The sequence below is a fragment of the Pristis pectinata genome, chromosome 6 (genome assembly GCF_009764475.1).
Source record: "Pristis pectinata isolate sPriPec2 chromosome 6, sPriPec2.1.pri, whole genome shotgun sequence".
NCBI lineage: Eukaryota > Metazoa > Chordata > Chondrichthyes > Rhinopristiformes > Pristidae > Pristis > Pristis pectinata.
This window is the reverse complement of record NC_067410.1, coordinates 81,368,277-81,390,576: the sequence shown is the minus strand read 5'-3', so window position 1 is coordinate 81,390,576 and position 22,300 is coordinate 81,368,277. Positions and strand designations below refer to the sequence as shown.

The following is a 22,300-nucleotide window of genomic DNA, read 5'->3' as shown; positions in this document are numbered from 1 at the left end:
TCATAATTTCATACACCTCCTCAATTAAATCTTCCCACGGCCCCTCAAATGAAAAACAACTGGCTATCCAATCTTTCCTCCGAGCTAACATTTTCCAGTCTGGGCAATATCCTCTGAACTTTGAGGATCTGTCACATCCTTCCTGTAATGTGGTGACCAGAACTGTTTGCAGTACTTGGCTGTGGTCTTAATAGTACTGTGCACAGTTGTAACGTAATGTCCCTCTACTTGTATTCTGTGCTTCGGCTAATAAAGCAAAGCATCTCAGGTGACTTTTTAACCACTTTATTGACCTCCCCTGCTACCTTTAAAAAAAATCTGTTGACATGCACTCCAAGGTTCCTTTGTTCCTCTGCACCACTCAGTATCCTCTCATTTAATGTGTACTCCATTTCACGGTGTCTGAAATTCAGTAATAAATGTCAGTCTTGCCTGTGATGCACATTACCTCAGAGTGATTGTTTTTAATAAGACTTTCTTGCCTAATAGGATTATTTTTGGTGATAGGATATCTTGCATTGAAAGTTCATTCCCAAAAGTGACATTCCTCTTTAAGTGACATGAACAGAAATAATTGGTGTGAAAAGGTTAGATTCCAAACAGGTAGCATGGTCTTCATTAAAATGAAAAGTATCTGTCACTGTGCAGTGCTTGAAGCCTGAAGACAAGAATAATTAGGGGAACTTTTTTCTCCTCAGTGTCATAGTTGCATCTAAATTTCTATTTAATGCAAGTGTATAGAACTTGATTGACTGAACTGAAATTTTGTATATTGCAACAGCAATGCTATTCTCTGGAGAATAGTGAACAGTTAAAAAAAAAAGTGTTTCCAAAAGTTTTCCTTTGTTTTACTGCTACAGGAAAATAATAGACTAAGAATTATTTGCAACTACCTCAATAATACCACTGCCAGTAAGCTAATGTGTACTGTGCCCAGTTTCTGCACTGAGACACATCATAGCAATTTCTAGTCAACTAAAGTAAATCAACAGTGTAGGCAGTATCCAACTGCTTATTAATTTTTTAGTTTCATTTCTTTTGCACAGCTAGGCCACTCTCAAATAAAGATTTGGTAACTGCTTAAAATATTGATAAGGATTATAGTTTCAAAATTCATTTGATTACTGGTTCTGTCTGCAACGTGAATGGTTTTATACATGAGAGTTTCATTAAAAGCCTAAGGTTACCTGGTCAATTTCTTCTTTTAGAGATGAGCCTTTCATAGTTTCTAATGCTTTAGGTGACTGGGATAATTCTGTGTGAAATTGTTTTACTCAGATAGCTCAGTTACAGCATTTTGGATACTGTACGACTGCAACACACACTGGGGATGGTATTATTACCATCCATGCTGGGAGCGGTTGAAATCTACCCACCAAGATCACACTTTAATGCATTAGATTTATTTTCTAATGAAGATCCATTAAGTGAAGTATTTATGATGTATAATGAGTCCAAATAGCAGTCAAATGTACTTTTTGTCCATGTGCTTGTTGTATTGTCAGCTGCTAGAACTTGTAACATTAATCAATTTAATATTGTTTCAGGGCAGAGATCATACTTGGAAATATTATCAAGAAAAAAGGCTGGAGGTAATACTTCTATTGTTAATTTCAAGAATCTTGGACAGTTTGAATTTTTCCGTTTTTCCCAATTTCTCCTATTCTGTCTAGCTTTATCCTTCTAAAACCTATTCCAACTCCATACATTCTGCCTTCACCAAAACATGAGGTAGGTGTTAATAGTAGCCAGAACCTGATCTGAGGTGAATGTGAACTTGTTTCCTTTTTTTAAAAAAATCCGATGGCATTTGGAGATGAATACAATCAATTATGTTTATAATTGAGCATTGGCTGTGGTCCGGTTTCAACACTGATTAAACAAGTCATTCAGCAGTAGATGTGCATAATGATCACTAAGGCTAAACATTTGGAATAAATTGGATTATAGTTGGAATCAATTTTAAAGGATTTGAAATTTGATGTTCGAACTTTAAAATTCTATGAAAGTCAGCAGCATGGGTAATAACTGCAGCTGATTTTATTTACTTTCTGCCATTCCATCACTTTGACAATTCAGTCACACCAGCTGGCACCAACCACGGGCTAAAAGGCATTTGCTTGTCTTTATAAACAAGGATGTCTCGTTAGTTGGCCCTGTATTTTTGTTATGACTTTATAACAGATAATTGACGTACTGTTGATGGTCCTCTTATTTGGGGGTCAAAAATTTTTTCAACACATAATCCAAATTGCCTTTGTAATATTTTCCTTTCCTGGAAACAATGTGATGTACCAAGAAATGTTGATTGATAATTGCAGAAGGCTACATTCACAGCCATGGTGATCTCCTTCCACAGTTACTTTTTCCTGTGTGTTTCTTTGTGTAAACAGTTGTTGGAAGTAAAACAGGAAATGATGGCATTCTAGCCAACTCCTCCTCCAAGCCCAAGCCAAGTAGGAGCTAAAAGTAAAATAATAGCTAATTCACCTCCAACCTGTCCATTTTTTTTCGGTTTTAATGCAGACCGATTGATGATGGGTAACTGAGATACTATCACAAAGTGGGTCAGTTCTTTAAATGCAGACACTTTAAAACTCCCCACAAAATATTTTAAAATAACATTTATTACTTACATCTGTAGAGTGTTTTCCAGGCCTAGGGAAACACGACAGCTAAAGGGAGAATTAAATAGCCAGCTCCATGAGGCAATGCCTTTCCAGCACTGCTTGTGACACAAGTGAACCAGGAGGGCTTCTATCACATCCCTGCCCAACCCTCCTTCCCCTCACTGTGATCTGAGTAACCTCTTCTCCCCACCCCCTCCACTTCTCAAGTATCCCACACCATCCCCATCTATGCCCACTGGCTCATTGTGTACTAAGTGTCCATTGCTAATAAATTTCTTTCTCCCAATGCCTGAGTTGGGTGGAACTTCCAGGCCTATTCAACCAGATTCCTAACTGCAACCAAGAACCAAAGTCTTTCTGCTAAATCAGATACTGCTATTAAATTTGGCTGTGCTTGCACTTACTATACACTTGTTGCCTACATGTTGTGTTGGGGGTCAATGTGTCATTACTTGCTTCCAATTAATAGATTTCAATAACAATAGAGTAACAGGTAGTGAACTTGTAAGTTACTACCCAGCTGCTTATTGCTGCAAACCCTGTATTTGTTCAGAATCTTGAAACATTTTGCACACTGAACCTTCTATTTTCTCTACTAAACACCCTGTGTCCTGGTGTCTCCAAAGTTGCTGGGAATCCAGCATGAATATTTGAATTTGAGGAATAAATTGAATTAATGCCATGGCTTATTTACTCCAGGTGATGAATAGCTGCTGGCGTTTACCATTTATTCTTACCGACAGCTGGGTTTGTCATGCAGCACTAACTGTCAGTTAATGTTAAAAGAAGCGAGTTGTCATCCTCAAGCTCTTAGCATTTTAACACTGCTCCCTTAATTTCATCTCTAGACTGCTGAGTCTTGACAGTATGCTTAGCATTAAATTAGTCAGCGCAGAGCTAGCTATTTTGATGCAAATAAACAAGTATGTACCAATCACCTTTAACATTGTAAAATATTTCAAAGTATTTCACAGGAGTTTTATGAAACAAAATTTGTCAACAAGCCACAAAAGGAAATTTGGGCAGAACATTGGAAACTTGGTCAGAGGTAGGTTTTAAGGAGCACCTCAAAGGAAAGAATGAAGAGGTTTTGGGAAGGCCTTTGCAGGTCTGGGCACAGCTAGTTATTGTTGTGTGTTTAAATTCAGGGATGTGTGGGGATGATGGGTGATATGGATTCCGCTTGTTCAATTTATCTGGTATCCTTTGAAGCTCACTCTCATTATTTTACATAATGCTGAGATATTGGAATATTTTAATATATGCATTGAATGAGCCTGCTTACGTAAAACTCCAGTGTCACTTTGATCTATCTTTTGAAATTCAGTAAACACCTTTCCCCTCCCGAGTTCATTCTGCTGTCCACTGGATGAAAAGAGCAGTTTGTTCATTGCCTCTTTTGTTGATACTTTTTTTTATTACAAAGATTGAATAGACTAATATGTTATGGCTAATATGCTAATTGACTGCAATAAAATTCAGAATGTAGAGTAACAAGGTATTGTTTAATAAAATATTTGTGTAATATTTTATCATGTGACCAAAATGTACTGATACTTCTGTATGAAAATTCTGTAGCAATCCAATGTGTGGCAGAGAGGGACTGTGCAAGTTTGAGGCTTTGATTTGCAATATTGTGATTCATTTACTGATGTTTGCATTTTGTCAGACTAACACCAACTGAGTCAGAAGGGTGTTCCCTCCAGAAAATATTTTATCCATTTCAATCTTTCATAGTCAACCCCCACCCCTCAATTGATGGATAAATTACTAAACTCTCCATTCACTATCCAAGTGGCACAGAAGTAGCTGGGAGTGCACACTGATACCAGTTGTATTGCTGCATGATTTGTGTTGCTCATGTGATGTTTTTAAATAGAGTACGTGCTGTTTATGAACACTTGTGGCCTCAACTGAAGCACACTCTTAACTGGAAAGTTGAGCCTTGCTCCTATTGGGTAAAAGGCTCGCCCTATCTTGCATGCCGCCAGGCATCCAATATTAAACTTGGAGTGTCATTTCCCATAACTCATGTTTCCTCATTGTGCTTAGTATTCACCACAACCCACATTCCTCTCTCCCACCCAACAGTCTCCACTCCCAATGTTCTCCACAGGCAGATCTCTGTCTAACCCCTCACTAATCTCTCTCTTTCTCTGACTCACCCATTATCTCCCACTCACTCTCCTTGTTAAGTTCATTGACCTTTTCACCTGTTCCTAGCTACTACACTCCTGCCTGTTGGTGAATTTTCACCCCATCACCCCATCACCCTCATCACCATTGGTCTTCGTCAAAGCAATCTCCTACCCTGACCAACTCATCTTCAACCCCACACCAACCTTTTCTCTGACACTGCAAGCTTCTCCCTCAATCATCTCTCCAATGCCATCTTCTCTACCAATAACCCTCCCCAATTTTCTTTGGAAGCTGTAACAGGTGCCTCTATTTTCATATCAATATATAAATTTGCTCTTTGACCTAAGGGAAGTGTTGTGTCGCAGTTTTACTTGATTAATTTATTCCTTCCTATTTTCCCATTGTGATTATGTGAATGCTGCCCAGTGCTTTTAATGGACACTCACTAACCAAATTCCTAAAGGGGCGTACCAACATACTTCCAATAATTTATTTTCGTAATCGATGATTTAATCATTGTAAGAGGCAAAAACAAGGCACTATGTTTTTTTTTCTGGAATTTAAATCATTTTCTTAAATTAATATTAAAATTATCAATCCTACTAAAAGGAGAAGCACTAAACGGCATAAATTTGACTTAACCCTATATATAAATCGTAAATTTGGAAAAAAGAATAGGAAATACAAACCCGTCCACTTGATTTCCAGAAACCAAATAAATAATATGTTTAAACTCAGCAGATGAGTCCCTGTGCTCTGCTGATTCTTGCTAGTATTTCTACAAATGCAGCAACACAGGCTGCTCAACAAATAGCAGGATCCTTCTTTAAATACACAGATCACAATCTAATGATACCATAAGGTCCCGACTACAGTTCTAACAGGCTGAACTGGGAAGCAGTTGAAGCTTTCCAGCCAAGGTGAAAGCTGCCAAGAGATGGGAGACACAAGAGGCTATTCAAGTTAAATTTATTACTTTATGGAAAGAGTATCGCTGGCCTTCAAAGGTTAGTTTCCTCCCCCCATTTCCCACAATGGAATCTCCCCTTCCTTGCCTCAAACTGCTGCCAAAACCCCAGTGTCCAGACATACCCAAGTGATGATCTGTGGCCTTTGGTTGTAGCCGAGAGTAGCTGATACTTCTCACCAATTCCAGCGAAGAGTTTGCCTGAGGCATGTGGATCAGGACAGCCTAATGTTGGGTTTCGACCTGAAATGTCGACAATTCCATTCCCCCCTCAGATGCTGCTCCACCTGCTGAGTTCCTCCAGCAGATTGTTTGTTGCTCCATTTTCCAGCTCCTGCAGTCTCTTGTGTCGGCCAATAAAATTGTTGAGGTATCATTCTGCTACATATGGACAGGAAATTAATTGACTCCTTTCCCACTGAAAAGCCACTTGGGAGTTGAAACCAACCTGCATGGTAGTGTAGAGGGCAGGCACGGTAGTGTAGTGGTTAGTGTAACGCTATTACAGCATCAGAGACCCGGGTTCAATTCCGGCCACTGCCCGTAAGGAGTTTGTATGTTCTCCCTGTGTCTGTGTGGGTTTCCTCTGGGTGCTCGGGTTTCCTCCTACATTCTGAAGATGCACGGGTTAGGAAATTGTGGGCGTGCTTTGTTGGTGCCGGAAATGTGGCGACACTTGTGGGCTGCCCCCAGAGAACACTTCAAAAAAGATGCATTTCACTGTGTGTTTCGATGTACATGCGACTAATAAAGATATCTTATCCTCTACATGTTAGCTTCTCATGTTATGGTCATGTTTTATTTCTTGATATAATAGAGCTAAGTCTTTGAAACAGAATGTTAACTGCAATTACTTTTTCATGAGGATTCTGTAATGGAGGTTCGTTCATAGTTCATAAGGTGTAGATCTGCAAGTGTTTGCAAAAAAAATTCACTGTAAGCAGATGGCCTGAGTAGGTGGCACAGCACTCAGTATTCTAGTGTATGGCCCCATGGAGAGGTTGGATTCCTGCTCATAGCCTTTTGCACAACAAGATCCTTTCATTTGCCAGTGTTTCCAGGAAAAGGCACAGAATATGGTTTATGCACAAGCTTTTCAGAAACGTTAAAATCAGAATTTTAAGATTCAATAGAACAACAACTATTGGATAGAAGGAAATATAATTAATGGCAAATGAAGAAACTAGAAAAGTACAGACTGAGCTGTAGAAAGCCAAATTTTGTCCACCTGTCTTACTGTTAATGATCATCAAGGAGGCCATTAGGCTAATTGAATCTATGCCCGCTCCCAGGGGAGCAATCCCATCTGTTCCATTCCTCTCTCCTTATTTCCCTGTAGTTTTGATGAATATTGTCTCTCGCATGGGCATGAAATCCCCTTTGATTCTTTTTCCACTTGCCTACAAAAGGGGTAATTTACAGTGGCCACTTAACGTAGCAGCAAATCATTGGGATGCGGGAGGCAACCATGCTTGAGAAATCGAAGCAGTCACGGGAAGAACCTGCAAGCACCTGAGATCAGGATGGAACCCAGATGCCAGCAGCTGTGAGGCAGCAACAATAACTGCTGTGGCACTGCACCATTTGAGGGATAATCACACAAGCTCCACAATGATTCTTTTCTGTATCATACCTGGTGCAAATTAGTGGAGCCCACTCTAAGTGTCTCTGAAGCTTTCAGACAGGTGCTGCAAACACCATAAGACTATTTGCATAACTTCATACTTGTAGATTGCATCAGGCAAGCTTTGGGCATTAATTTAGGCTGAGGAGCCTCCTCATCTTAGCTTTCAGGGTCAACTCCCTGTTTTACATTTAAGAAAAGTACGGCCCAAGTTAATTTATATTTTGACACTTGAGCTTCTCTTGTTGCCGCATTCACAAAATGAGAGTGTGGCTGTTGAATCATCACATGGATGCTGCAGTTAATTAAACAGATCACAGTTATGCATTGCTGATGCAAAACACCTTGGAAACCTAATCCATTTAAAAAGTAGGGAGGATGTTCTTGTGTACAAGGAGCTGAATTAGCATTCAAGCCCTTGAGAACTTGTTCATTTCTGTGCTGTTTGCTGGATTTTATAAGATGCTTTGTCTCCCAGAATAACATTAATGAAAAGCATGTATGTTTTAATGTTATTTTCTCTAAGCAGCAGCACAATTTATGGTATTGGTCATCCATGAGTCATATCTCTCCCAGCTTGCGGGGAGCTGTCCTTTATTATCAACAACTTCGTTTTTTTTTACAGAAGGAAATCAAAAGCTGTAAAATTATTTATTTTCAAAGTAAAAACAGAACTTACAGAAATGGTCTGCATGGAGAGAGTTGTTTTCTTAAAATCTTTCTACTTTTGTGATTTTCTTTTGCTTTCACAGAAAGAAATCAAAGAACATCTAATTGTTAACAGTGCATTTTTAACTGCACTATGGGTACAAAATTGCCAAGTGTTGACCCTGCTTTTAAGGTGTAAAATGGGCAGGAAGCCCATTTAGCAATAGGACACCTTGTGCCTGATTAACTTACTGACCCCACTGTTACATCCATGAGGCCTATTATTTGGACATCTTGGGCTACCACAGAGCACTGAATTGAGGCCTGTTGGATTACAACTGTTGAAGGATTTATGTGTAAAATTTGTTCACAAAGAGTAGGACTTGTGCTTGCTCATTCTGAGCATTAACTGTGGTTAAGCTTCTTTAAAATAACATATTTTCTGTGGAGTCAAAAGAAGGAGGAGTTCTTTCCCTGATATCACAATCCTGATCGTCAGCTCTCCACCTCAATCCACCATTCTACCCCTGCCAACTACCCTCCCCTTCAAACAAAAAACCATCACCACCAACTCCCTGCTGCTCATTCCCTGTTGCCCAGTTTTATAAAACTTCTCTCACCCCAGAACCAACTTCAGGTCATATCAAGTTTAAGAAATTAGAAAAATTTGCAGGCTATTTAGAGGCTATCTTCGGTAAGTCAAGTAAGTTGGCCCACTGCTGTGGGGGGGTGTGATATGTCATCTATTTTGTATTTTTGTATTTTCTCAGGAAACTTAGGTTATGATTAAATTAGTGATCCTTATTTGTAACTTCTCTTTCTTCACCTCACAGTTGTGCAGCTTGTCAATCCACTTGAGACTTCATCTCATAAAATATATGTTTGGAATAAAAACAGAAAGTGCTGGAAACACTCAGATGTCATCAGTGGAAAGAGAAACGGTTAATGTTTTCATTATAATGCTGGAGGACCTCAGCAGGCCAGGCAGGATCCATGGAGAAAAGCAGGTCCTGACCCGGAATGTTGACCGCCTGCTTTTCTCCACAGGTGCTGCCTGGCCTGCTGAGTTCCTCCAGCATCATAGTGTTTTTCATTCTAGATTCCAGCATCTGCAGTCTTTTGTTTCTCAATGTTTTCATTAGATTGATCTCCTGAGGTACCCTGGCATTTTCCATTTTCATTTCATATTTCTAGCATCTGCAGTTTTTTTTGATTTTCAAGTGTGTGTTTGGTCTGTCTTCAGAGATGTGCAGAGGATATTAATATCCAGTTTAAGTTAGACAGGTGGAATATTGTTACACCCCTGGGTCATACTCATAATTGTAGATACTGGACTGCTTGAGGTAAAACCCACAGAAGTACAATACTCAGATTGATTACATACGTGACAGGTACCATTGAATCTGATACAATATTAATGACAGACACATTATAGCAAACTTATTGGAAGTCAGCTAAACAACACCAACTGGATTTTTTGGCCCCATTTGTTGACCAAGTGATTGTTCTACCATGTTTCTCTTTCAGACGATCAAGCCTGGTGATAACAACGAAGCTCTACTGGGGAGGAAAGTGAGTGCTTATTATAGTTGTCACACTCTCTTGTTTTGTTCCCTTGGATTTATGTTTATAGTTGTAAGTTAAATATAATTTATTTTGTTCTATTGAATTATTTGTACTAAAGCAATCAGCAATTATTAGCTATTCAACTCATGGATTCCTCTACTAGCTCAACAAGCATATTTAATGACTGAGGAAGCCACGCTGAACAAAGTTGCTTCCTTATTCAGTCCATGATTTGCATTGAATTTTCTGATCACAACACTGGCAACTTTTATTTTCTTATGACATTTTTAAATGAAGCCAACAATCTTCTGTACTTGAACAACAACAAGATCTTACTATTGCATCTATCCCTGAATCTTGTGACCTCTCACTCCTGCCTCCTATTGTCTTCCCTTTGTGAAATGCTCCCTCACTAATATAAGGTTGTGAAGTGGGCAAGTTGAGCCATTAAGAATGACCATAGAATTGCAATAGCTGCCTTACTATCGACTTCCTTTTGCTAAATCAAGGGGAGCTCTGTCCAGATCTGAATCTCCCTCAAGTGTGAGGGCATTGTCATTCCTGATGGACATTAGCAGTTCCAGTCCTTGTACCCTTGTCCTGGTTGTAGATGTACCAATGGTCAGTGTGAGAACATACAAAGTAATCCAATTGTCTTGAAAGTTCTGTAAAATTGTGACGTTAAGACAGACCTTCAAGGTCCTCTTGAAATCACCACTGTCTTTATTGTTTCCTCATCTCACCTTGTCATTGAAGTTAACCTCTGACTTGTTACAGTCTTCAGGGTGTTATGTGCAGAATGTTACATTCCTGTAATGCATTGAGATAGTTATAATCAATTCCTATCACTTCACCAATATCACAACCATTTTAATGGCAAATAAAAACAGAAATTGGTGGAAACAACAAATCAGGCATCACTCATGGAAAGAGAACAGACCTGACATGTTAACTCTAAGACCCAGTTCTTCAGAAGGATCTCTGACCTAAAATGTTGTCTCCATTTCTGTGTCTCCCTTTCCATGGATGCTGCCTGATCTGCTGAATGTTTCCAGCATTTTCTGCTTTTATTTGAAATTTTTCAATATCTACAGTTTTATTTGATTTTCATTTTAGTGGGAAACCATCTCCACTGTGTGTTCAATGTAAGCTCCCTAATTATTAAACTGTGGAAATAAGAACAGACTGCCTGAAAAGTCTAGCAGCATGTGTGAAGGAAGGAACAAAGTTACTGTTTCTGCCCATGGCCTCGCCTTACAATTGAGTCTTTTTTGCTTTCTGATAGATCTTTTGAAGGCTGGTAGATAGTAATTCCTCAAACCTCCAGAAGAAGGGCTTGCTCATTTGCAGCGCAATGTTCTTGTGGTCATTGTTCAACCTTGTCGAAAGCCCTTTAACTCCCTCACCATTTCCTCTTCCAAAGACGTGGAGTATGGGACAGCTCCTGAGAAGCTGGACGTCACCAGGTTCCTTCCACCACATAATTCTTTGGAAGGTTAAGTGCCCCATAAAATGAGTCAGTGCCCATGGAAATGCTATTAAATTACACGCAATCTTTGAATTAACTGTACTATTCTTTTCCTTCCTGGGAGTTTAACATTCACTTCCCCATCTCTCATAGCCTCACCTATGTACTCATGAGCTGTCTCTATTCTCATACAGGCACCAACCTTCTATATCCCCCGTACTCAGAGGCATTATACCCCACTCTTTCCCCTAACCACTGATCTACCCATTTAAAGCAAATCCAGTTTAGTTTTCCTTTATTTGTTTATGGTTTCCTTTCTTTGTTTATATTTTGGGATGTGAGCATTATAGGCCTGCATTTATTACCTATCCCTAATTATCCTGGAGAAGATGGTGGTGACTCGTCACCTTGAACCACTGCAGGCCTTTTGGTGAATGAACTCTCATAATGCCAATGGGGAGGGAATTCCAGGATTTAGATGCAGCACAAATAAAGAAACTGCAATATATTTCCAACTTGGAAGGAGAAGCTGCAGATGACTGTGTTCCTATGTCCCTGCTCCCCAAAAATTATGCATAAATTATACAAGATTGTGCAAAACAAGACATTAGTGCAAAAAAAAGTCACAATTGGAGGCAAGTGCATGGTAGTCCATGGTAAGACATTACCCTTGAGGAATGCCCATAGAGATATTGTGGGGCTGGGTGGTTGACCTCCAACAATCACAACCACATTTCTATGAGCAGAGTACGACTCCTATCAGAAACTTGTTTCTCCCTAAATGCCCATTGATATCTGTTTTACTTAGGGCTTCCTGATGCTGCACTCAGCCAAGCATTACCTTGATGTCGTGGGCAGTTCCTCTCATCTCGACCAGGGGATTCGGCTCTTTGATCCATTTTTGGCCAAGACTGGAGCCAAGTGCTTTTGGCAAAACCCAAACTGGGCATGGGTGCACAGGTTATTGAGGATTAAGTACCAGTTAATAACCCTTTTGAAAATACCATCCATCACTTTGCTTATGGTTGCAAGTGGACAGGGCAAGTAATTGTCCAGATTGGATTTGCCCTGGTTTTGTGGGTAACTTTCCACATTGTCAGGTAATGTGAGTGTTGTCTCTGCCTTGCGACAGCTTGGCCAGAGATGCAGCTAATTCTGGAGCATAATACAGCTTGGATATTGCCTTTGCTGTACTCATTGCTGTCAGCCATTTCTTGATATCGCTGGCTGAAGAGCTGTTTCTGTGATAGTGGAAAATGAGATGGTTCATCCATTCAGCACCTCTGGCTGATCTTCAGTTTGTATGAACTTGGACTGATAGAGGGATTGGAGATGGAGAACATCTTGGGGCGGGGAGGGGGGGGGGGGTGGGTAGCGCCTCTGAGCACTGGGGATATAGAGAGTTGGTGCCTGTATGAGAACAGATACAGAAAAGCTGTCAGAAAATCTACAAGCTGAATCACCACCCTCCCCACCTCCGTAACCTTCTTCAAGATTTGTAAGAATTTTTCTGTATTTTTACACTCTCCTCACTATTAGTCATTGTACAATACCTCATCCAAGGATCCTTAGTCATCATTTGCCAGAAAGTTCCCAGTATGAAGAACTTGTTTTTTATACACAGAGTGGTGGATGCCTGGAATGCGCTGCCAGGGCTGGTGGTGGAAGCAGATACGATAGAGGTGTTTATGAGGCTTTCAGATAGGCAAGTGAATATGCAGAGAATGGAAGGATGTGGACCATGTGCAGGTAGAAGGGGTTAGTTTAATTTTTTTTAAAATTTTATTTACAGTGTGGTAATGGGCCCTTCCGGCCCAATGAGTCCGCGCCACCCATTTTAAACCCAAATTAACCTACCCGTACGTCTTTGCAATGTGGGAAGAAACCGGAGCACCCAGAGGAAACCCACGCAGACACGGGAGAATGTACAAACTCCTTACAGACAGCGACGGGAATGGAACCCCGATCACCGGCACTGTAATAGCGTCACGCTAACCGCTACGTTACCGTGCCGCGGTATCACTATTAGGTCTCACTAGCTTAATTCAGCACAACATTGTGGGTCGAAGGGCCTGTTCTTGTGCTGTACTGTTATATTCCATGTTCTATCACAGATGAACCTCTCCTTGTCCATCTCACATAACATCCACATGTACTGAAAATCAGTGAATGATCATTGGACCAAAATGATTTTACCATCCATGATTTATAGAATCCTAGTCATTTCTTTCTCTGAACTGAATGGGTCAGAGAGTTAGGCCCTGACATTTTTTTGGGAGTATCATTACTCTACCATAACTATGGTGGTGGCAGCTCTCCACCACTTCTGAGTTTCCTGACATCTTGACTGTCAAAGAATGACTCATTCACCTGAGAAAGGAAGGTGTGTCTCTATGCTGTGTATTTACATCCAAGGACGATTTAGCAGGACTGAGTGCAGCCAGTGGAGACCAGTAGACTGATTACATATTCTTTCATATTCCAAATTCTTGATTGGCTTTAAAAATAAGCACATTGGGTTCCTTCTCCTTGCTAAGAGTTAACCACTCAACTCTGCAAGTGGTTTGGCCTCCTTGGGAGGCTGAGAAAAGAATAGCTCACTAATCTGGAATCCCAATATGTTTGCTTTTAAGGCAGACCAAGAATTTGAAATATAGATTAGATTTGTTTCTGTATCTGTACAGATTGCTTTGACTGCTTCTGAACGCAGAAGAAATTGTTCCCTCTTGGTGACAGATCCTGTTCATTCAGAAAAATGTACCCACATAATATGGCAGATTCAAAGAGTGTAGTGTGGAAAAAGAAAAGTCATTTGAAACTTTACGGTTTCAGACTGACTGTTGCTTTTCATTCTCCTCACAGAAGTATATTCTGATCTGGGGAGTCAATTTGCTGTTATTGTAAACAAAAGAATTCTAAATGTGTACACCCATTGTTCACAGACTCAGTAATGGGGGGGGGTGGGTCCAGCCCAAAGAGATACAGCTGGTCAGTGCCATCTCCCAATTGTGTGGTATTCCAACTGAAAGCCAACTGATCACTGTTGTTTGAGGGAGATAAATCTTTGTAATAGGAACTCCTTGCATTTCAGTCCTTGTGTTTGGGAATCAGATGTTACACTGCTTTGTTTTCTAAGTTTAGGATTTGCTAATAAGTATTAATGTGCATGTTTGTATTCTTTTGATTTGAATTCTTTTGATTTGAAGTGAAATATTTGAAGTGAAATACAAATGCTATGGCATGTTATTGAGTAACAGCAGCAATATGCATCCTAACTTCACATGGGCCCAGATTTGTATTCAGTGGATCTGTGTTCAGAAACAGCCAACAACAAGTAAATAAAATTCTTACCATCTGAAAAGCCATACGAACATTTCTTTGGAAATAAATCTTTGGACATAAAGATTTGATGAATGAGATAAACTTCATTTACATATTCAGCCACTGCAAGTGTTGGATTTTTTTATTTATTATGTGGAAACTATTAACATGTCTTAAATCTCATCCACAGGGCTGAGACTGAAAGAGGTCTTTCTCGAAAACATATTATCGAAGGTATATATATGTGGTAGAGCATAATTCACTCACTCTGCTCCCTTTGACAATTTTGCTCTGATTCTGTAATTCTGTTCATTGCACAGCATTATATACAAATGTCAGGAATTCTACTTAGCTGTCAGGTTGGAATTATACTGCTTGTTGAAAGAGTGGGTATAAATATTGTAACAGGGACTTTAAGGGATAATGATCCATTCTGGCTATGTGATGGTCTTGTATCTGTATCACTGATCCTCCCACTCATGTACTGCTAGATGAAATGTGGTCGTGACAGTTCTTTTCTGTAGTGTAGGTTGATGTATTCAGACTTTTGCACAATACTTGTACAGAAGTATGAATATAGAAGCCTAGATGTTTAACTTTTTCATTGCCTTGTACTAGGCACCTTATTTCAGTCAGGATGTTGATCAGTGATGTTTTGTAATTTAGATGGCAGGGATCATATGTGCAATGGTCCCATTTTCATTCCCCTTTCCTCTCTAAAAAGGAGCAAACTGACATAGTGAGATGGTTGACTATTTTCAGAAATCTGTCTACAAATGGTCAGAGGAGTGATTTTAGTTGCTGCAAAGCTGTTACAAGCTTGGAGCTGCAACATAGCTGTGAAGCAGGCCCTTAACTTTATTATGATTAGCCCAAATCTTAATTGAATGAATTTGTGTTGCTGATTTCAAACTACTCCATGTGAAGGAGCCAGTTTAATAGCTGCAGGGAAATCTGGGGGTAAGATGAACAGAGCTGCATTCAACCTTGGCTGCAACCTCCTCCTTTGTCTCTTTCAGGTGATTTATTATATCTTCAACCTATTTCCTCTCCTTTTCCCTTGTCTAACAAATCTAACACAACAACATCATATGCAATCTGTTCATTCATCTCATTAAGTATTATTAGGGCATGTGAAATGCAAAAATTAAAGAAAAATACTTCATAGTATTTTTTCAGTTGGTAGTGATTGTGTTGAACATAGTAGAACAATGTTGAATATTGACAATAGCAGATTCCTGCCATTTTCTGAACAGATAATTACAAGAGTAGGCTGTATTTATTGCCTGAATGCTCATTCTTACTGACAGAATGCACATATTTACATTTTGCACTACTTTTAGGTTTAAAGGCTTCTCTGCAGAGAATGCAACTCGAGTATGTTGATGTTGTATTTGCTAATCGACCAGACACCAACACTCCAATGGAAGGTCAGTGGTGCTTCATTTTAAAGTTCACTGTGCTTTTATTGTATACATTCTTAATCAGGACAGCAAAAATGAACCTCCAAATAAAAATACCTTGGCCAAAAACAATTTATTCCAATTTCTGCATTATCAAAAACTACATCACACAATCACTGGTTATTAATTGCGTTATTCAAAAATATGTCTAGATAAATTGGCCTTTTTTCATCAGCCATGCTGTACGAATGAAGTATTAAGTTCTATTATTGTCATGTGCTGTTAGTATAAGAGAGACAATCAGTACTATAATGACTAGATGGCTACCTAAATCTGTGTAGCAGAGGAGTTGGGTTCAGCATTGCAGTGGGTGTTTGCACATGAAGTAACTGTACAGGAAAGGGAGGAGTGTCCATGAGCGGGTAAGGTGCATTGGGTGCTTGTCAATCTTTAGTCAAAGTTCCAGAATTGCTCAGTTAATCTTCCAGAGCACCTTCTTTAAAGTACTCTGCCTCACTATTTTCCTTGCAGATTGTAAAACTTCCTGTAATGCTCCCCACCAACCTGGTCTTCACCTCCCGTCCATAACCCCTCTTCTCCTGTCTTTTTATTTTCTGTTGGTGTCCACCTTTTGTACAAATTACTCTGAAGAACTGGAGGCAGTTTTTGATTGTGCTGAGTGTAGTATGGGAGTACGGGAATGACCACCTGCTCCGCAATTAGCCTGATAGTCCTTTTCATTGATGGCATGTGTGCCGTATATAAAGGGCAGGAAAATAAGGTAATTCCTAGTTTTCCATCCATACTCCAACTGAAAATTATCTTCTGGTCTTTACTTGAAGGGTATCGTTGAAATATACATCATTGCTGCACCGTTCCAGACGAGGCATTCATATTTTGTCAAATAAAGTACATAGAACATAGAGCAGTACAGCACAGGAACAGGCCCTTCGGCCCACGATGTTGTGCCGAACTAATCAAACTAGTAATTAAATGCCTAAATAAATTAATCCCTTCTCCCTGCACAAGGAATCCCTCCATTCTCTGCATTTTCATGTGCCTATCTAAGAGCCTCTATCGTAGTTGCCTCCACCACCAGCCCTGGCAGTGCATTCCAGGCACCCACCACTCTGTTTGTGGGGGAAAAAAAACTTGGCCCGCACATCTCCTTTGAGCTTGCCCCCTCTCACCTTAAATGCATGCCCTCTAGTATTAGACATTTCGACCCTGTGAAAAAGGTACTGGCTGTCTAACTATGCCTCTCATAATTTTATAAACTTCTATCAGGTCTCCCCTTAGCCTCCACTGCTCCAGAGAAAACAACCCAACATTGTGCATCCTCTCCTCATAGCATATGCCCTCTAATCCAGGCAGCATCCTGGTAACCCTCTTCTGCACCCTCTCCATTGCCTCCACATCCTTCTTTTAATGGGGTGACCAGGATTGAATGCAATACTCCAGATGCCACCTAACCAGCATTTTATAAAGCTGCAAGTAAGGCTTGTTCAATCTTTGTACTGTGCAAAATAGACTTGGGAATGGCCACTGATGAATAAAGATGAAAATCAAGAAATTAGCTCCTAAAAGGGAGTAGTTTGGAGTGGTCTTCAATGGTTGAGATATAATTCATAGGTAGAGGAAGCAGCTTTGAGATTCCTTCATTGGTATTCTTCGGAGACTTTTTGATTAATAGCCCAATAAGAGAGATGTAGCTTAAAAAAAATAAAGTTAGTCTTTCAGAATCATGGAATCAATTACTGTGCGAAGCCCAGACATGAGAAATGGAGGTGAGAAATGGAGGTGAGAACTCTATAGCTCAACATCAAGGAATACTTTGAAGCTGAGGTGGTCAATCAGATTGTACAATTGGCTCATGACCAAGAGATAGAATCTAACAATGCTGCTGCATTGAAAAGGGTTGTTAAGTTTGTAATGGTGCTGGCTCATGCTGATTTGCTCTTGTCGTTTCCTCGGTTCAGCTACTCGTCTGCTGTTCTCTCCTAGTCAGTTTCTATTCCATTTAATATTTTCTGAGCAGCTAATTGATTTACTTTTGTAAGTATTTATGTGCTCTGCTTCAAATCTCATTATAGGTGACTAAAGCTCATCATTTAAACAAAGGCCTTAAAAAGTGAACAACTCCTGATCCCATAGAGGGACTGGATGTTGGAGTACAGCCGTTTATCATACTCCTACTTAAGGCTCAAGTGACAAACAAGGTTTGCTTCTTCCACTCTGTCATGAATTCAGTTTGATAGTACATGTAATGTGCTGAGAATCCTATACACACAAAACCTTTTAATACATTTACCTGCACAAAGCCACAAGCACTCTCCACTAGAATCCCTAGAATGCCATGGCGCTGTGGGATTTGTGACCTGCCACCATGTAATGTTGACCAGGGATTCTGGCAGCCTTTCCATTCTATGGCCTGATTATGCTGTGGCTCTCACTGGGGGTGGTATTGTGTTGCTCCAAGATTCTATAGACACAGTTTTGTAATACTACTGCCTCAAGCACCATTTTTATAGTAATAACCTAAGATTTGTAGTAATAACCTAAGATTTGTGGTAATAACCCAAGATTTGGGACACCATCGGGAATGTGGGAAAAAAAAGTGATGGTTGCAATTCCTGGCAGTAAAGTAATTCAATAGCACAGTCAACATTTCTGAGGCAAAATGATAGTGTAACAGAAGAGCTGCCAAGTTCAGAACTCCAAAGAAGAATTAGATACAAGAAACGAATACGCTAAACTTAATCTGACTTTTATATTTGATAAAAATTGAGTGTTTGATTTATTGTTGTCAAAGTATGTTAAAGTCTGGATTTATTATATTAAAAAAACTAGAAAGATCCATGCAACATACTTCTTATGTCCCTATTATTTAATTATCTTGTTAAACAGTTTTTGTGTAGATTTTAAAATGTAACACAACAACATTAAAACTTTAGAAAATAAATGCAGTGATTTATCATCCAAGGAATCCTCTGCACCTGATACTTTTAAGCATAATGCAGCAAACCCATTTACTGTCAAGTTATTATCCAACTTTAAAATAAAAACAGAAGATGCTGGAAATACTCAGCAGGTCAGGCCGCATCTATGGGAAGAGAAACAGAGCTAATTAAACAGACTAAGTAATTCCAGCATTTTCTGTTTTAGTTTAGTTTTCAATCTCCAGCAAGGCTATTAAAAGGCTGTTAAATACCCACATATTTAGAATTTCTATTTATACCTTCAGCTCAGGCTTATTAAGGCTGTTTAGGAAGAAAACTCTCCTCTATCACTTAGTAGAAATAACACTAAACAGCCAGAACTAACCTAATCTGATAACACAAAGCTGATCCATTATGATTGTGTAACAGACACATCTGAAGTGATTCAGGGATTAAGAGATATTCATGAACTTCTAATAATTAAAGCAACTATTATCAATTGTCAGAATTATAAAGTAGTTACAAGTTATGGGGTTTAGATGTTCACCTGATCCATTACTTCTCAGCCTCTCCTTGTGTGGAACTGACAGCATCTCCACATATATCTGCTGGTAGTTGCAGATTTCCGCTTATGAATGCAGAAGTCCTGAACTAGCTCACGGTTATTTTGCCATCTTTTTTGTGAGCTTGCCCCATTGCTGGGCTTGCATGGAATCCAGTGAGGGAGTGCAAGGTTGCAACAAACCCAGCGCACTTATTCTTGGAAATCCACTTGAAAAAAACCTGATTTCACTGGAGAACAGCTTCAAAGAATTAAGATAAAGCTTTACTACTTTGAAAAGTTTGTATCTTTTGAGATGATTTTAATGTTTTTTTATGATTTAGGTTTTTTGCTCATTCTTTAATTTTTCAGGTTTTTAAAAAATTATTTCTGAATTTCAGAAACCCTTTAAAGTACTTATATTTTTGATAGTTTTCCAACTGGCTAATGGGACAGGGTGATGTAGCAAGCTGTTAGTTTCTATTCAGCAATTTTGTATTCCCCTTTTTCCCCTCCTATATCTCCCTATCACCAAGCAAGATGACTTATACTCAGAAGCAAAAGTCTTTCTGAGTTTGGAACTAGTTTTATCTAGGAAATCTTGGAGCCCAAATCACTGGTTCAACTCTCGCTGATCTTATACTCTGGCTTATGTTGCAGATATCTTGTATTTAAATATATTAGTAGATGATAAAGAAACGAGTAACATGAAGACAAATCAGTTATCGATCTATTGAGGAGAGAGGTTTAGGAGTACCCTGTCAGTTAGTTAATCTTCAATTTGTACAGAGTGAAGACTTAATCACTCAATATGATCAGAGTAGCAAGCAGTGAGAAGCAAATGTCACTAAAAATAAATAACATCAAAATACCCTTAATGTAAATATTAAGGTGGCTGATGTATAGTAAATGCTGTGTTTTTTCTACTCTCAGACAATATGTTTAGTGAGCATACAAAACAATGCATATTAAATATTACAGATTTGCTGCTATTAGTAAGTTGAGCTAGGTTGAAGCCCCCACTGCTTCATTTGAGAGACCTTGCTGCATTCTGGAATCCACAAATCAAACCTTAGAAGTGACACTGTACCCCTAGACCTTAATCAGTACACATCGCAATGGAGGACTATGGCAACACAACTAGAGTTCATCAGCTAGGTGTTGGGGATAAAATTTTTTCTCTGCCAATGAAATGCAGTGTGTGACTGTAAATAGAACATAACCCTTTCCTTTTGAGATGAGAAAAAAAATCTGGCTGACCATTGCTGTACAGGCAGTATGCTGCAGTTTGAAGATGGCATATCTCGGTTGAAACATTAAATTGGGGCTCTATCTGCTGTCTAAGGTGGATGTCAAAGATCCCATAACATGATGCTGAAGAAAAGCAGGAGAGTTATCCTTTGACTTGAATGATATTTATACTACCTCAAATAACAGCAGCAAAACATGACCATTATCACATTGTTCTGTATACATTGGCTACCATGCTTCCTGTGTTTGATATGTGTCTGTGCTTCAAAAAGTGCACCATTGGCTTTGGGTTATCTTGAAGTTATTGGAAGTGTCTTATAAATGTGAGTCTGTTCTCCCTTCCACATATCACATCATTTTTTATTATTGATTGTGGGCATTGAGTATAGAGCTTTGAATAATTTAGTCCAACTAATTGGTGTTGACTCCATTCTCTCACAAAATGATTTTGGCACAATTGTGAGGCAGCAGTGGAGCACCTTTTATGAGCACCTTCCTGAATTACTGTACTCGGTGAAATTACTCATGTACAATTGGCTAGCATTTAATTCAGTATCTTCAGTGACTTTGATCATCTATTGGTTTATCATTTCAAAAGTGCATATCTCCTGTAGTTAATTTTCTTTAAAATGCCCTGAGTATGGTACAGGAGGGAGGAATTCAGTTTCAATTTATAAAATGAGGTGGGGCTGATTAATTTACTTATTGTTCCACTTTTTATCTATGATTTGTACATTCTTTCAATCAGTTGCTAGGAGCATACAAGGTTTAAAATTTACATTGAACTGCTTAGCGGCTCAACTAAGAAGCCCCACTGAGATGATTGACAGGAATGACTGGCCCCAGAGAGCGCAATTATTATAACTCACGAAACAAATCAGCAAAAGCTTAGATTGAGAAACAAGCAGTTGGGAGCCATTTGAGACCAAACAGGGTAGCCATGCAGTTAAGATTACCTCCAAAAACATATCCCCTTGCTTGCCATCACATTAATCATGCAGGTTTCCAATTTTCCTGACAAACTTGTTGAAATTGCTCTGTTGATAGTAAAACGTATATACAGTACTTGAACTAACACTTTAAATTTTGAATAATGGACTGAAATATCATGTGACTATATTATTTTTCATGTTTTACTGTTGCTAAGGGCACAGGTGAAAACTCAGCATGTTTTTTCATGGGATTGCTGTTTCCTCCTCAGTTTAACCCATATTAGTTCTGTACCTCCTGCTGAGTTATCCTTGGAAGTCTTTCATTTCAATGGGAAAAATGTAAGTCAGGAAGGAGAGGGCAATCAGTGAATGGGAACAGAATACACAGGACATTGAATTAACTTGCTGGGTCAAAGGTAAATATCAAAAAACTGAACATGATATAATACTGGCTAATTGTACACACAGAAGTGTTAAACAGCCTGCAAAACTGGAAAGTACTTGGAAAGTATTTATGTATCTTTTAAGGATTCACTAATTCATTCAACACAGGTGGATATGCAGACTACTGTTTACTTAGATAAAAATTATAAAGTAATTACCTATGAACAATTTCTTGGGACTTCTCTTAGCTCCATGAATGCAAAATACACTCAGTGGTTCCCAGAAAACAATTTTTCTGCCCAACATATAATAAATCATATATTCTTGACTCAAGTGAAAATGCAATCAAGTTATTTTTTGTTCTTTAGATTTAATCTTAGTACTAGCTATGGGACTTATGACAATAGTCAAACACTGATATTTTCAAATGATCCAATGGAAAATTATCTCTATGACTGCTGATGACATCACTTAAAAATCCCCATCT

General features: G+C 39.1%; 1 protein-coding gene across 1 annotated transcript in view; it reads left to right on the top strand.

Annotated features, from left to right (window-relative positions):
• The window catches only part of kcnab1a (potassium voltage-gated channel subfamily A regulatory beta subunit 1a), a 177,829-nt gene that overhangs the window by 129,090 nt on the left and 26,439 nt on the right, over nt 1-22,300 (top strand). Inside the window, exons 5-8 of the mRNA XM_052018558.1 lie at nt 1,548-1,592; nt 9,536-9,580; nt 14,554-14,597; nt 15,707-15,793. Of these exons, the coding sequence (XP_051874518.1) occupies nt 1,548-1,592; nt 9,536-9,580; nt 14,554-14,597; nt 15,707-15,793 (221 nt within the window). The remainder of the gene's footprint in view (nt 1-1,547; nt 1,593-9,535; nt 9,581-14,553; nt 14,598-15,706; nt 15,794-22,300) is intronic.